The sequence below is a fragment of the Euleptes europaea genome, chromosome 4 (genome assembly GCF_029931775.1).
Source record: "Euleptes europaea isolate rEulEur1 chromosome 4, rEulEur1.hap1, whole genome shotgun sequence".
Classification (NCBI taxonomy): Eukaryota; Metazoa; Chordata; class Lepidosauria; order Squamata; family Sphaerodactylidae; genus Euleptes; species Euleptes europaea.
The window spans coordinates 89,130,519-89,146,911 of NC_079315.1; the positions used below are offsets into that span (position 1 = coordinate 89,130,519).

General features: G+C 43.0%; 1 protein-coding gene across 1 annotated transcript; it reads right to left on the reverse strand.

The window, feature by feature from the left end:
* Positions 1 to 974: 974 nt before the first annotated feature.
* On the reverse strand, positions 975 to 15,553 carry FAM169A (family with sequence similarity 169 member A). The gene is made up of 12 exons (XM_056848416.1): positions 15,416 to 15,553; positions 13,875 to 13,974; positions 12,703 to 12,788; positions 11,791 to 11,962; positions 9,341 to 9,520; positions 7,877 to 8,005; positions 7,644 to 7,759; positions 6,453 to 6,507; positions 4,844 to 4,976; positions 4,175 to 4,331; positions 3,089 to 3,304; positions 975 to 1,505 (listed from the first exon to the last, which is right to left on the reverse strand). The coding sequence occupies exons 1-12, from the start codon at positions 15,548 to 15,550 to the stop codon at positions 1,014 to 1,016; spliced, it is 1,971 nt and encodes a 656-aa protein (XP_056704394.1). The 5' UTR covers positions 15,551 to 15,553; the 3' UTR covers positions 975 to 1,013.
* Positions 15,554 to 16,393: the final 840 nt, after the last annotated feature.

Sequence of the window (16,393 nt, forward strand, 5' to 3'; positions counted from 1 at the left end):
AAACAGCACAGTATTCAAGAAGACAAGTGTTAAAAAAGCAGTGTCTTGTTAACAGGGGCTATTAGAAAATACCCAGAAAGAAAGCCCATTTTTAGCAGATTTAAACAAATCACTGAAAGCTATGCAAGTGAACCTTTATTAATATACACTAAAAAAAATTACCTCAGTTTAAGACATTCTTTATGAACCTTCCTAATTATAAAAGGGGAAACAGTACAAATCTTATGTTGTCTGTACATTTACTACCATTTTTAAATTATGCTAGAGCTTCATTTGTGGAAATAAATACCAGCTTTCTTCGCTAAGATTTCAGTTTAACTAGTCCATAACTGGGAGCATATACCGCTGGTTTAATTAACAAAGTCAGATGAAATATCTTGATGAGAAAAGATACTAACACCTAAATACAAATACTGTCAGATATTTTGAATGATCTTATAACCAAAAAGATTTTAATTTACTGTGAAATATTATTTCTGAAAAGAGTACAATTAGAGAATCTGTTCCTGGTAAATTATTATTACACACCTAGGTGTTTGATTAATCCTTCCATGGAATGTAATCAGTCTAAGGGGGCATTAACCGAAAAATGTCTAGAGTTAAGAGAACCACTGAAGTGCGTGGCACATAGCTCATATTAAATGATGGATACCATTCAATCTTCTGGTTATTATAAAGAAACAAAACAGTTCACAACTGAGAGCCACATCAGATAGCTGAGTGACTAGAATGCCAGATGAAATGTATTGGGCCTCTCTAATAAGGGTGATACAGAAGTATTATGTCTACCAAACTACTATGCTAAGTAAGTTATTATACTTTATTGTTTATCAGGACTGGCCATTTACTTCAAATACTTAACTGGTGTCGGTAGTGGTTTAAACGGGGGGGAGGGTGACGTCCAGTGAAAATGTATGCATTCTATAGTTCACTACAGTTTTATTTTAAATAACCGATTTAAAAAAATTACACACACAGTAATTGTTCCAGCTGTGACAACAATGGCTCACGGTTTAAATTAGCTTCCCTTTTTTCTTGGGTGGTCCTTTGTACCCTTTGGCCTTTCTTCGTAAGGTCCGCCTGTCTATTATGGGAACTTCCACTTCCACTTCCTCAGAACTGCTGTCTGCCGCTCTCTCCGACGCTGGCTCGGCCGACTCCTCAGACTGTTCGTCCATCTGATTCTTTTGCCCCTCTGTGTGTTGCTGGTATGCAATATCCTCCAGTTCAACCATCATTAAGGACCCCTGACCCAGAGCAACAGGGGCCTCTGGCGAGTCAGACCCTCCTTCACTTTGCTCTTCCAGGGAAGAGGTGGTATTGGGAGACACATTCTCAGAAACGTTATCTTCTGAAGCTTCGGTTGCTACAGAGTTTGAAAGGCCGTTATTAGAGGGCTCTTCTTTTTGTGATGATGCAACAATATCTGCATTATGGACAGCAGCCCTTTTCCTATGTGCTTGTTCCTCTTCTAGTGGTACTTCTGAATCTGCCATACTTTCAACCTGAGGGAAGAAAAACACATCCTTTGTTGTGTTTTAGGTGACACTTTTTAATCTGCAAAACACCTTGTTCGACTTTCTTTAGTACATTTTGCATCAAATGCTTTTTCTCCAAGGAGCTCAGGATGGCATACATTGTTCTGTTCTTCCTCCGCTTTATCCTCATAACAAACCTGTGGAGTAGGTTAGGCTGAGAACGAGTAACTAGCCCAAAGGGACCCAGTGAGTTTCCTGGCAGAGTGGCAATTCTCACCTGGTCTCCTGCACTCTAGTCCAATACTCTAATCACTGCACTCATGCTGGTTCTTTTTACAGTGACCAACACAGGCCAATATTATTAGTTTAACACAAGGCTAAAAAGTGACAACTTCCCACAGCTATCAGCCAATGCAAAGGCCCCATAATCGGCGCTCTCAAAATTATCTTGTTTTAAAGCAGATTGAAGAAATAATGAAGCAGAGAGAATGGCGTAGGTGCCAACCTCCTTTTCTGCTTGAGGAAGGTATGGATGAAGCTGCCTTATACCGAGTCCAACCATCAATCTATCATTGTCTGCTTTAACTGGCAGCAGCTCCCCGGATCTCAGGTAGGGGTTTTTCATATTACGCATTACCTGGGTTTTTTTTAAGTGGAGATGCTGAGAACTGGACTTGGGTCCTTTTGCATGCAGAGCAGATGCTCTACGGCTGAACCATGGTTCATCCCATAGAAGAACTGGAGGGATTGATAATCCCCACCCCACAATTACATGGCAGATTTCCACTTCCCTTCCCATCAACACACACACACCCCGAGCAGAATTTTAGGATCCATGGCAATCTGCAGTTGGAAGCTGATACGCTCACATACAACTTCAAGATTGAATAGAAAGGGGCTTCATAGGGAATCTCTCTCTGGCCCATACAGCAATGTTAAACCCTCACACAATATCTATGCCATTTCCTCTGACCTAGGGCAATAATCTGATGTGCAATTTTATGAATAAATCCCACTGAATTCAATGTGGACTACTTCTGAGTAAACAAGCACGCTGTAAAAAAAAAGCTACACTAAACATACAGATGCAGAAACGTCTATTCTGGTCCAGAGGACAAGAACGCAATAGCCCTCTCCTGCAGCTGCCCCCCCCCCAACACCAAGTACAGACCTAGTGCCTAAACAGGGAGGGGCTCCATCTAGCTATCAAGGTTATTAGCTGTCGCTAGACTTACCCTTCATGAATTTGTCTAATCCCCATTTAAAATAATCTAAATAGTAGTCACCACTATATTAGGCATGCAAAGGTACTGCTGACATAAGTATCTGTCACTCCCATGTTCTCCCTATGGGAATTCTCCAAAGATTTTATATAAGAAATGGGAGGGGGAAGAGGCTGGAATACCTGTCCACCTCTGTAACAGTATATTGCAGAAACTGAAATGCTACTGCAGATTTTGATTGAATCAACGTAAGGCTCTTTTCCTGCACAACAAAAGGGGACAGTGCTTTCTGCCTTCTTTCCAGTGCTACTCATAAGAAAATGTTATCTCCACAAGAAAATGAGTCAACAGAATAGGAAAGACATTGTTTTTCTACATTTCCCTCACCTTATCTGACATATTGTCCTCACTGCCTTCAGGAGATTTCTCTGAAGAGTCAAGAATTAACGGGACTAGTAAAGTTAAAGTTGCTTCTTCTGAACTATCCGACAGCAGCTTTGATTCCCCGTCCACAGCTTCGTTCACCGTTTCCCCTTCGGTCACCAATGAAACCTTGATGGCATGCTCTGTTAGCTCTCCGTTGAGCGGCTCTACATCCGATTCCTACAATGACATTCATACGTCAGAGTATTCATCCATCATAGCCACCACTACGTCTTCATTCGCTAACATTTTATTCAGCAGTAACAATGGATACAAATCTAGTTCAAACAAATGTTTTTCTGTTTCCTCACCCCTGCACAGGGTGGGAAACAGTATATAAATTATCAAAGTATTGGGACTCATCTTTTCCAAATCCAAGGATTACACTTCCTCATACACACATGAACACATGAAGCTGCCTTGTACCGAATGAGACTCTTGGTCCATCAAAGTCAGTATTGTTTACTCAGACTGGCAGCAGCTCTCCAGGGTCTCAGGTGGAGGTCTTCCACATCACCTACTTGCCCTAGTCCCTTTAACTGGAGATGCCGGGGATTGAACCTGGGACCTTCTGCATGCCAAGCAGATGCTCTACCACTGAGCTACAGCCCCTCCCCAGAGCAGAACAATCAGAGACTCCAACAGTCCCATCTTGACAAGAGGACTGGGTCCAAGCTCCTGCAAACTCTCCAAGCTGCCCCTTTGTATGCCCCCCAAACCACTGCTATGGGTCAGGGGAACATCCAAAATATACCATGCAGCATATGGGGGGGGGGAGCAGATGAAATTCTCCCTCTTAACCTTGAACAAACTTTTGTTCCTTTCTCAAAAGGTGGAGCAATTTTGCTCCACCCCACTCCCCTGCCCCCTCCTGCAGTCCTCAGTAACTTGTGGCACATTATTCAGAAAGGTCCCCCAACCCTCAGCAGCTGTTGGGGAGAGCCACTGGGAGGCTGCTGGAAGAAGGGGAAGATGGGAGAATCTGCTTCTACATACTGTTTCCCTTTGCAGGAGTCTGGATCCAATTTAGAATCTTCAACCAAAATGTACCTCTTTCTCATCTGGTTTCTCAGACAACTGTTGCACTTCTTGTACTGGTTGCCTTTTATTTTCAGTTATCTCCTCCGGTTCATGTTCAGCTACATTTTCTTCTATCTCTTCTATCAACTCTTCTGAGCTTTCAGACATACGAGCAGCAGGTTCCAGTCTGTGCACAAGGAACAAAGTAAGTGTATCGGTCAAGAACTATGTAATACTGAAACGTGTGCTCTTGCAGCGCATTCCTGACTTGTGCCTTGCTTCAGATTTCTGCAATCCTACCCCTAATACATTGCTTATTAGAGGTCTCCTCATCCTAACGATCGTACAGACTTACATTGTGTAATCCGACTTGAGCCTCAGTGAGAAAGATGGATTATAAATAACACTGACCACATAAAATAATTTTGACAGAGTGCAAACGTATGCACATTTTACCATTTATTGGTAATCTGGGCTTTTCACCAGTGAGTAAAGAAACGGCACATGCTGGTTTTATTGAATTATATTGCTATTTAAAGTCAAATTACACAACGTAGCAGGCTTATTTCCTGGATGGCATCTACAAGTATGCAAACCCAATGCTCTTCCTTTGTATAAACCGTTCCTAAAACCACTAAGCAGCACAAGACCCATTCTAGGACACCTCTGATGCAACTGAAAAGTTCCCCTACAGCATACCTGTTTTCCGATGCTTCAGAAACATTTCCATCTTCACCATCAGCAACATCAGATTCTTGGATCCTTTTCCCCAACTTGGGACGTTTCAGATGATTGTTTCGAGATCGAGTAGAAAGTGGCACAGCATTAAGTTCTAAAGGGTAGCGTGGAAACAGGCACAGCACGTTTTAGACACAAATAAATATATCAGGGTGCCTGGGGGCGGGGGGAGAAGCCTAGGCCCAGAACTGCCCTAAAAACTTGATGTCTAAGCATTTAAAAGATTTTTGTCACAGCTCCTCCTAAACTCTGGTATAGACCACAGTTTCTTCTTCAGTGACATCAACTCACACTTCAAACATGCATTGTATATATGTCTGCAGCTCCCTCATCCTCTGAAATGCTCCAGGAACAGCAACATAACTGGTAGGGTGTGAGTTACACCTGTGACAACTACATGTAGATATGAAGAAGACTTGATTATTTTCCCCGCTTTTCTCTACCTTTAGAAGAGTTGGTTTTTTATATGCCGACTTTCTCTACCACTTAAGGGAGACTTAACCCGGCTTACAATCACCTTCCCTTCCCCTCCCCACAACAGACACCCTGTGAGGTAGGTGAGGCTGAGAGAGTGGGTCTGGCCCAAGGTCACCCAGCTGGCTTTGTGTGGAGGAGTGGAGAAACAAATCCAATTCACCAGATTAGCCTCTGCCGCTCATGTAGAGGAGTGGGGAATCAAACCCAGTTCTCCAGATCAGATTCTACCGCTCCAAACCACTACACCATGCTGGCTCTGCTTTGAGTATCTTTAAGGAGACTCAAAGCAGCTGACAATCAGCTTACAATCGCCTTCCCTTCCCCTTCCCACAACAGGCACCTTGTGAGGTAGGTGGGGCTGAGAGAGTTCTGAGAGATCTGTGACTGGCCCAAGGTCACCCAGCAGGCTTCATGTGGAGGAGTGGGGAATCAAAGCCAGTTCTCCAGATCACAGTCCGCCACTCTTAACCACTACACCATGCTGGCAACCCCCAGCACAAGTGCTGAACAGGGACCCCAGGCCATTTTGCTTGGCACACAGGGGCTGTTCTCTGCCCAAGCAACTGAGGCAAGCACTTGAGATACTGGCATCACTGGGACCGCTTGCACAGAAGGCAACAGGCGTGACTTATACCCATCCTCACCCTCCTAGATACATGCAGTTACCAATCAAGTTGAAGGCAAACCACTGAAGTGCTGACATCACCACCGGGGCTCAGCACGCTCCCAGCATTATCTAGCCAAATACAGCCTTCTATCCTGCTTTTTGTCTGGTGACACACCAACGAAAGGTGTCGCATTTGTTTTCAACTCTCAAGTCAAAACGGTTGGCCTCTCCCTGACCGAGGCAGCCTGGGTTCCTCAGCCTAGGGAATGAGGAGGTTTTAACTTCAGGGACTGTACTAAGTTTATTCTGACTTTTCTCTTGAAAAGAAAAAGACTTTCTAAAGTGCCATTCTTGTCCCCTTCCCCAATCTTTGGTTTCTGTGAAAACCATGACTCGGCATAATCTCGGAGTGCAGAAGCTATAATTATTGAAGCAAAAACAGACTGAGAAAGATTTAACAGAAGAGGTGCTGGGTAGAGATTTTACCTTCCGAAGTGCCTTCACATCCATCTACGCTGTCTTTGTTTTTATGAGAGTCCACCTGTACAAGAGAAAAACACTGAAGTATGGAAAACTAACTGCATAACCAAGGCTGGAACTTTAGAGTTCTATCACTACTACGCCCTGTTTTTCTGATACACAATTGTTTTATTTCTCATTCTTTAATTATATATTACGTCAGAATATTGAAGATGAAGTGAAATTCATTTCCTTTAAATGAAAAGAAGCGATCTTTTTCTTGTGTAGGAAGAGTGGTTTCTATGTTGTTTCCCAGCATCAAGAGAGCCCCCACCATGAGTTGAAATCATCAGGATTGTGGCACTTCCCCCATTACCACAGCATGCCACAAAGGAGGAATCCCCAATCCACCCACAAGGAGAGTAAAATCACTCCAGGTACCATCCCCAATCTGGCAACTGAGGCTGGCTTCACCATAGGCCAGGCCTTACCAAGAGAATGCTTGCTTTCCACAAAAGTATAAGCTGGGTAGTTCTGAGTAAAACTTTGTCTTCCAATGCATGCTTTTGGGTGCTGTTGCTTCTAAACTAGGGGTCCCCACACGGTGCCCATGGGCTCCAATGGCACCCGCCAACACTTCCTGCTGCCCACCAAGTGTTTTTAGCAAGTGGCCAGGCCAGGTAGGGATTGTGCTCAGCAAGGCCTCTGATTGGCCACTGGAGATTTAATTGGCCGTACCGATTTTTTAAAATGTTGCTTTGCCAGCAGCTGCCACCACAGCACAAGGATCTGTATTGTGTGACTGAAGATAAGCAGTGGCAGCCATTTAACGGCTGGCTCTACCTCCTGCAGCTGTGCCCACCACTCTGGGTCAGAATTCTAAAGGTGCCTGCAGGCTCAAAAAGGTTGGGGACCCCGTTTTAAATACTTGTAGCACTTTGCGTGCGCTTTGCAAATTCAATCCCTAAAACGCATTTGTGTAATTACAGAAAGGAATTGTTTTAAGAAGTCTACAGTGGTGAGAAGAAGGTGGGAAAGTGTCAAGCAAGCAAAATCACTTCCTTAATGGGTTCCTTGTTTTTCTCTTCTCAGAAGTTACAAAAACAAACTTAATAGAGCGGGCTGGTCAAACAGACCGTATCAATAAACTAAACTAAAACTTAACGGAGAAACACGTGAGGCGTTTTAAGAGTACACAAAGTCATATTGTATACCTACACTTAGCTGTGTATCACTGGGATCAGATGCTAGTTCATTTGAGGTGTTGAAGTCCACGGCAGATTGCAAAAAACTTTCCTCTGCCTGAGAACTGCTGCTTTCCTTCTGCAAGTCTCCTGCTCCCAGAAAAATTCAGAGAAAAGCAAACAGCTGTATACATGTCTTTTATTGTGGCAACATAAATTAAATAGTATTGGTACAGATTTTCCAAGTCATGCCCACAACCACCTTACCTATGTATTTGAGAGTTTCTCTCTGCAATATACTAGCGACAAGTGTTCTCTGATGCCAGTGGCCCACTCCTTCAACTTCCCACAGAAGATCATGATCTCCTGGGTACTTTTCAAAGTACTTCTGACAAGCTGGGAAAAAGAGAATAGGTTTCAACTTTTACAAGATGCTTTGTGTGCGTTAAGTGCCATCAAGTCACTTCTGACTCATGGCGACCCTATGAATCAATGTCCTCCAAAATGTCCTATCTTTGACAGCCTTGCTCAGATCTTGCAAACTGAAGGCTGTGGCTTCCTTTATTGAGTCAACCCATCCCTTGTTGGGTCTTCCTCTTTTCCTGCTGCCCTCAACTTTTCCTAGCATGACTGTCTTTTCCAGTGACGCTTTTCTTCTCATAATGTGACCAAAGTACGATAGCCTCAGTTCAGTCATTTTAGCTTCTAGGATCAGTGCAGGCTTGATTTGATCTATAACCCACTGATTCTTTCCCACCCCAAAATTCATGATATTTTTGTTGAGAAGGTTGCCTTCTCAAGTATTAAATGGTAGAAGCAATTATGTATTAACATGATCATTACCCTTTGCAGCAAAGTAATCAAAAGTTTAATATATAAACAATCACAATTAGTTTTGTTAAGAGGCCTAGGCAGCATTCTCTGTTATACAAACATTTATTCACATATACATACACACACATCCCCCACTGGCTTTGCCTAGGTGAACAGCTGCGAGAGAGATGTTTTTGATGGCATGCTGCAAAGAACAACAATAAAGTACTAATTTTTTTTGATGCTGGCTAGTGTTGTATCAGAGCCAGGTATAGTGGTTAAGAGGGGCAGACTCTGATCTGGAGAACCTGGTTCGATTCCCCACTCTTCCACATGAAGCCTGCTGGGTGACCTTGCTCCAGTCACAGTTCTCTCAGAACTCTCTCATTCCACACAGAGGCAGGCAGTGGCAAACCACCTCTGAACGTCTCTTGCCTTGAAAACCCTATAGGGTTGCCTAAGTCAGCTGTGACCTGACGGCACACACAAAGTGTTCTGACATGGATGATACTACTCTAAAGCCAAGCCCTGGAGAATGAAATGTCCCCTGAAATGCTCCCAGAAATTCTGTTCCCGGGGGGAAATGCATTGATAGAAACAAGGAAGGGAGGGAACTCGTGGTATTTATTTCATTTATACCAGATTCTTCCCCATGGCAACAACTATTTCTCTTTTCCTCTTTGTCAAGGCAATTATCTGCCTTTTCTCTTAATTACACATGATAGAGAGTTCAAGAGCCTAGAAAACTGGTGGAAGTCAAATTCTCTCAAAGAGCTGAACGATCTGCTCCATCTTTACTTGCACAAAGCATGTGCAGGCATGTATATCCACAGATACAATCCACTAGAAAGTTCACCATTTCAAAAAAAAATGTAAAATGTACATGTAACTGGCACTTATGCCCTAAAACGGGCTTACCAGCACGCATAAAAGATGTCATTGGGTACCGCAGGCCAAGTGTGTCTTCCGTAAATGAATCCACAAAATCTTCCAATATGAGCAGTCCAAAATCTTTCCCTCTGTGTTTCTTCCTCACAAACATTGTGTCCAGGACTGGAAGCTGGTAGCTCTGGGTAAGAAATGCACTGCACATGCTCCCTGCAATTTTTAAGAGCAGCTTTGATTAACATTCCCAGGACAGAATAATTTCCTCAGTATAGTAAAAGCTTTGTTATCCGGCACTTGATTATCCAGAACACTGTTAGTGGGATTCACCCAAAGGGCAAGCTTCTCTCCATCAGCCACCATAGCTCAGCATATGCCCCACTCCTACCTCTCCAGCCAGCCAGCTTGATGCCCGTGGCCATTGCTGGGCTTCTGTCAGCTGGATCTGCCAGCTGATGCCATCCTCAGGTGCCTCTTTCCTCGTCTGTCTGCCTTGAGCTGTTGAGTCAGCTCTGCCAGACAGTTTGCAGGCAGCTGGTCCGCTTGCCTTCCTCAGGTGCAGACTGGCTCCATGGCTTGGGAGGGGAGAGTACAGCTCGGCGTGGGAGCTGTTGCCATATTGTTCTCAATGGGGTGGGATTTGGTTGCTGAGGATTCCTCTGGGTAGTGGGTGGGAAAAAGCAATAAGCACACTTTTCCGGCACATCTGATTAAGTGGCAAACCCCATTTCCTATAAGAGCTGGATAAAAAAGCTTTTCCAAGATGGTATCCCCAAAAGGTTCTTTTCTCCCACCCTCCAAAACTGTTATGTGGTCAACTCAGCAGTATACGTTTTTGTTATTCACCTTTCTTTTTAAATCATCTTTAGCCAGCTTCCCCATTACCCAGGCACATAGCCACTGCTTAACCTGAATCATCTCTTTGCATTACTCTCCGCATTCTGTATCCAACTGTATTTAAAACACAGCTACCTTGTCCTACCTTAACACTGCCAAAAAGGGATGCAAATTTTATTTTTAAACAGTAACCATTTCAATTATTAGAAATGTTATTGTTTAAACATTAACAAGCTCTCAAACTCTCGATTCCAGGCATTACTCAAGACTATAGTGTGCACTGGGCAAAAAGGGCATCCTACACTAGAGGAGTGGGGGTCTACTTTCCAACATACTAGAAACTTCAAGGACGTTTGGCCCCTGCCTCACTGCAGGTCACCCTGCTGCCTAGGGCAACTGACATTTCTGCTGGGCTGCTAAGTTTTCCAGACACGAAGGAATAACCTGCTAACACGGCACCTGCAACAACAGTCATAAACCTGCACTCAGCCAGCTTGGTCTGCACACTTGCGTTGATGAGAGAAGTTCTGCCCTGCAGCTCCTCCCAAGCACGTTTAAACATTTACAGAAATATACTAGCAGAAAATAATATTTAGCATTTTAATGTTTAATATGTTGCGTCCCTACTTCCAATAACTATCTGCTCCAACATAAATCTTCTGGCTTAGAAGGGACCAAGTTTTGACAGCACGGTCAGAGATGGAAAATTTGGGGTGAAATTTAAGAGTTGCAAATTTGACACAAATCCCTCCCTGAATTTTAGCCTTGAAGCTCCCAGTCTCTCATGATAAGGCAACCATTAGTTTACCTGAGTTAATTTTAGAAGAGTAGCTTCTGCACTTATAAATCAGAATAATTTAACCCCCAAATGGTAAGGTTCCTGGAAGCTATCCAGATACTTGAAGCTCTGAAATACACACTCTGTTCACAAGGTCGAAATTACAGGGGACCGAAGGAGAGACAGAGCCATCTGCTTATTGTTTCTTTTTCCCCACCCCCACTTTCAAAACCTAAGTTTGACCAGACCAAAGGCCCATCTGCCTGAATATCAAGTTTCCAACCGTTGTCAAGGCCATATAACATGCTTGACAACTAATTTCCCTAGAAATTAAGCCACAGTCCCAAGAAAGCAGCAACTATGACTCCGCTATGTTTCTGCAGAGACAGAACATGTACTTCTTCGCGGTGCAATTTTTCCAGAGTATTTAAAATAAATCTTTGGAGACCAATGCCATTTTTTAAACTATATATAAGGGGTTCTGTTGTACTTTTTTTCTGCTATGAACAGACATTAACCCAGACTGGTATGAAACTGATTTTTTCTGCTTCACAGTGGCTGTTACCGCACTAGGTATTCCCAGCGATGTATTAAGAGTTTGAAAACGTTATAAAAAATACTGTTTGCACTTTCTATGTATTCCCACCGATGTATTAAGAGTTTGAAACTGTTATAAAAAATACTGTTCGCACTTTGTTTGGCCCCTTTTGCTGTGAAGACATCTTCCAACCATTTTTAGCCGTAGTATCCAAAAACCCTTTTAAAGCGATGTTTTTTATAACATTTCCAAACTCTTGATACATCACTGGGAATACCTAGTGCGGTAACAGCCAGTAAATGCCTTTTGCAGTTTTAAAGGAAGCCTTACCTGTAGGTTTAACAGAATAAAAGCCAATTGCTTCTCCTTTCTTCCATAAGATCTTGGCATAATCATGGCTACCATGACAAAGGAACGGGAATTCGTTTGTCTCAATTTCTTGTTTGCGATAAATTATTCTATTTAATACATAAAGAACCACTCTCTCCCCAATGGACTTCACCTATATGACACACATAGAAGAGTATGACTGAAACAGTATAGGAGAATATTTAATTTCAAAATGACTTTACACTTAAGAAGTTGCTAAAATCTATAACCCTACTCTCAAGGCAACCGGCAACAAAATACTGAGAGTACTGCCTAAAAAATACACCATGCAAATAGGCATTTGATGAAAACTTGATTGGGTATATCTGCATTAAGAAGCTGAAGTGGTTTAATCCATTGCAACTAATCATGAAGAACCATGAGAACAAACTTGGCTAGAGAGCCTTAAGAGTCACTCAAAATTACAGTTCCTAGGGTTCCCTCCAACAGAAAGTCATCAGATTTCTAGCATCCATGTGTTTCATAGTTAAAATCTCTACCTTTCTATAACATTAGAATGTATTTAAAGCATTTCTATGTCACCTTTCCATCCAAATAGGGTCCCCAAGATAGTAAAAGCCAAAACCAAGGAGAAGGGCCGATAAGTTATGGGGGCGGGTAATGTCATAACATACAAAACCAAAATAGTCACCACCCGGTGGCAGATGATAGGAGGAGACAAACAAATCTTCCTGGAGACAGATTTCCAAAGTCTTGGCACCACACAATCCCAATTCCATTGCACATAAATCTGAGAACAATTTTTCTATTGAACCCTAGTAGAGTAATCGTGCAGTGTTTTCAGATTTCATGCCTGCAGAGTCAGGAAACAGGTTTCAAAAAAGTGTTTAATGGAGCAGCAGCACTATTTACCTGCTGAAGTCCTTCCCTAGAAAGAACAGATGTTCTCACAATGTCATCAATAGTCCACCACTGATCTGCTAGGAACAGGGCAACAGCTGGAATGAGAAATGGGAGTCTGATGTTTCTGTACATTTAAATGTTTAGCCTTGGTTATGTCCAAGAAACTTACTTCATTACATACTTTTTAATAATAATTACTAAGGGTCTAGAAGAAACCCAACACAGTTTCTGTCATACTCTTTACTATATCCATAAACATAGAGGTGTTTAAAAGAAGCCATTCAGTCCCCATTCCATAATCAAACTCCACATCTTAATACGCTAAAAAACTCTCGGGTTTCTATGATATTTCCTTTCCAGTAGCATTCATGGGCTTCATGTCCAAGGGGCACAGTTTTCTCCCAACGAAAAGAAAAAGAGTATGACAGAAACTGTGTAAGGTTTCTTCCTCAACCTCCAAACAAGAGGTACTCAGAGGAACAACTGGGAGTCTTGTTTCTCTACAGCTGCCTACCATCGAGGTCTCTCATGGGAGAAGAGAATCCATCTCGTCACATCTGTCAATCCTCAACCCAAATAGGGCTTAGGAAAGGAGCTGGCCCTCATTGTACTGTATGTTGCTCCCAGTCAGTGGTGAAAAAATACAGTCTCAGCATTCTGGGAAAGGCCCTCCAGCAACCAAAAATGGCCTCTAGGACAACATTAAAATGATTATTGTGTTACCTACAAATGGTCAGAATGACACCTATATATGACATTATAAGGAAAGCAGGGGCCAGATCAGTAACTTTGCTTCCTGACCTAGGCATTACATAACTGGGCTGGAAGGAGCTACCCTTTTCTTAGCAACAGTATGACCACTTGTGGCTCAGTGGCAGAGCATCTGCTTGGCATGCAGAAGGTCTCAGGTTCAATCCCCGGCATCTCCAGTTAAAGGGACTAGGCAAGTAGGTGATGTGAAAGACATTTTTGCCTGTGACCAAGGAGAGCCGCTGCTGGTCTGAGCAGACAATACTGACTTTGATGGACCAAGGGTCTGATTCAGTATAAGGCAGCTTTATTTGTTCACTTTTAGAAGTGCCAGCTTTATACTCCCAACCATGACAGCCATACACACAACAAAAGACAGGTGCATAAAGCAGAATGATACAATTTTGAGATTAAAATTTTAAAATTAAGACCTGCAAGTGAATCCTCCGGAGCAAACAAAGCAAGGACTTTGTGTCTCTCCTCTCCACCATAAAGAGGAACAAAGCCTACAGTTGATAAGCAAATTGGAATCTGGGAAGAGGGAGGAAAAAAAAGTTTACCATGTTTCAATTGACTTTTTTGTACATTGTTAGCACAGTAACAGACTATAAAAGGCTAAAGAGGAGACAATAGGCACAGAACGACTCCCCCCTCCAGTTTGCTTTGTATCAATGTATGAAGGACTCTGTGGATGAAATCTAGATCTAGCTTTTGTTCACATGGGGTGAAATGTTAACACAAGCCCAACAGAGGTGGAAGAAGAACGGGGCAGGGGGAGACTAAAATTGTGAGTAGTGACCAGGAACCTGAGAGGTGGGGTGTGATTAATAAATTAATTTATTCTACTGTAATCTGGTTCTCCTGGGAATATTCAGTCCTCAAAAATTTGGCCTGGTTAGCAAGCACCCATGTATCCTCTCTAATGGTGGGAGATAAAAATTTGAAAATCCACCCAATTCTCTCCAGTCCATTGTTAACAGAATGGTACTATACCAAGACATGAATACCTGCCCCATTACACTTTTGCTAGCAGAAAACAGAGAAGTAGCTCTACAACTTCATCCTTGTAGGGCATTAGTAAACAATGTCCCCAAAGGATAGCCACTACCAACAGAAGTTTTATTCCTGTAAACAATAAGCCTATGTGACATGAAACAACCCCAGAAAAGTTATTATTGTTGTTTTTACTGAGGTAAAAAAAAAAATTTACCCCAGACTATGTAAATGCACTGGATATTGGGATAAAAAATACCCCATAAGTTCTTCCAGAAAATACTAATGCAGAGGAGCATTGTTAAGTGCTCGGAAGAGATACAGCTCCTAAGCCAGGGGTGGGGAACGTCAGGCCCGGGGGCCGTATAAGGCCCGCGAAATCATTTGGTCTGGCCCTTCATGGGTCCTGGCAGATCTCTAGCTCAGAAGGATGCTGCCCTGCCTGAATCTCTTGGGCCCAGCTGGGGACGGCAGAGCTCAAAAGCGAGTCGCTCTATTTGGCAGACACTCGGAGCCGTCTCCGGTCCTGCCTCTTGGCTAAATGTTTGACCAAATATAGCAGGCTAATTTTTAGTTGATAATTTTGTATGGCCCCCGAATGATGTTATAAATATCCAAATGGCCCTTGGCAGAAAAAGGTTCCCCACCCCTGCCCTAAGCCTTTTCACAGAAAGATGACATGATAATATTCCAGGTAACTGTTATCAATTACAGAATGTGTGAAAAAAGGGAGAGGAGAATTTAAACAAAAAGAGCCATTCTACTTCATGTGAAGCATGTATCGAGGCTCTGGGTGTTTGAAACAAGCTCTAGGAGTTTTGAAAAACACCAGGTACCAAAAACAGGTTTGTTGTTGGGGGGCATTTTTCTACCCTGCGATATAGTGGCATTTGACATGGGGGTAATGAACATACCCCAATGTAAGCTTTTCTCACACAGCTAACAGAAGAGTTTTTAAAAAAAAAATCCGGAGCCTTACTTTGACGTTATTGACAAGAGAAAGGAACTCTGGGTTTTCCGGATCCCCACACCTAAGATCAGAAAGGTAGTCTTCTGCAGAACTCTCCAGATCTTCATGACTATAGTTCTCCAGCAGGTCCACAGGGAATGCCATCCCCTGGAAATAGATCACATACACAGGGTTATTGCTATAGGCACACTAAAGCAACAGAATCTATTTTAAAAGACATCAAAATTGGCAAGCAGCAAGGAAAGGTCCCTATTACATGAGTATGCTTATACAGACTCTATCACACCGTGTAGGCCTCTTGCTCTTAAAAGCCCCACAGGCCGAGCAGTAACAGCAAAGCCCTTCTTACAAGGGGTAGGCCTTGGCTGTTAAGCCTGTTACACTCGTAGCTGGGTCAACTACACTGCTGCCAAAGGACAGAGAAAGTGGAGCTTTCAATCTAGGCAGCAAAGTGCTATCAGTCATATTAAAATCAAGACAGTAGTCTATGAACCAGTAACTGAAATCTTCAATAAAAAATTGAAGTATTTTTTTCTTCAAGGCTATATTCTCCACTGAGGCAAGGGCATCCTGAGCTGTGGGATTTATAAGAGCTCCCATAAGGGTGGGAAAAAAGGATTACTCAACCACACTTTGTAGGACCCTGCGGCCGAAGGCCGCTTGTGCTGAAGACCAGGTATGGATCCTGTAATGCCTGACAAATGTTGAAACCGAGGACCAGGTGGCGGCCCGACATATGTCCTCCACCGGTGCCTGTTTATCAAAGGCAGCCATAGTGGCGGTGCTTCTAAGGGAATGTGCCGTAATGCCCTCCAGCACAGTCTTGCCGGTTACCTTGTACGCCTCTGCTATACATGATTTGATTGTGTAGCTAATAGCGGAGGCTGACATTCTTTGTCCCTTACCGGGGTTGGAAATCCCTATGAACATGAAGTCGGACTTCCTAATGTCTGCTGTGCGGTCAATGAAGATACGGATAGCACTCCT

Bases quoted from the DNA above. Each gene is read 5' to 3' on its own strand.
- FAM169A (XM_056848416.1), bottom strand. From the start codon at position 15,550: ATGGCATTCCCTGTGGACCTGCTGGAGAACTATAGTCATGAAGATCTG. The intron at 8,006-9,340 runs GTAAGCCCGTTT...TCTTTTTCCCAG, and splicing joins GACATCTTTTATGCGTGCTG to CTTGTCAGAAGTACTTTGAA. The intron at 1,506-3,088 runs GTGAGGGAAATG...TTCTTCCCTCAG, and splicing joins AGGACAATATGTCAGATAAG to GTTGAAAGTATGGCAGATTC.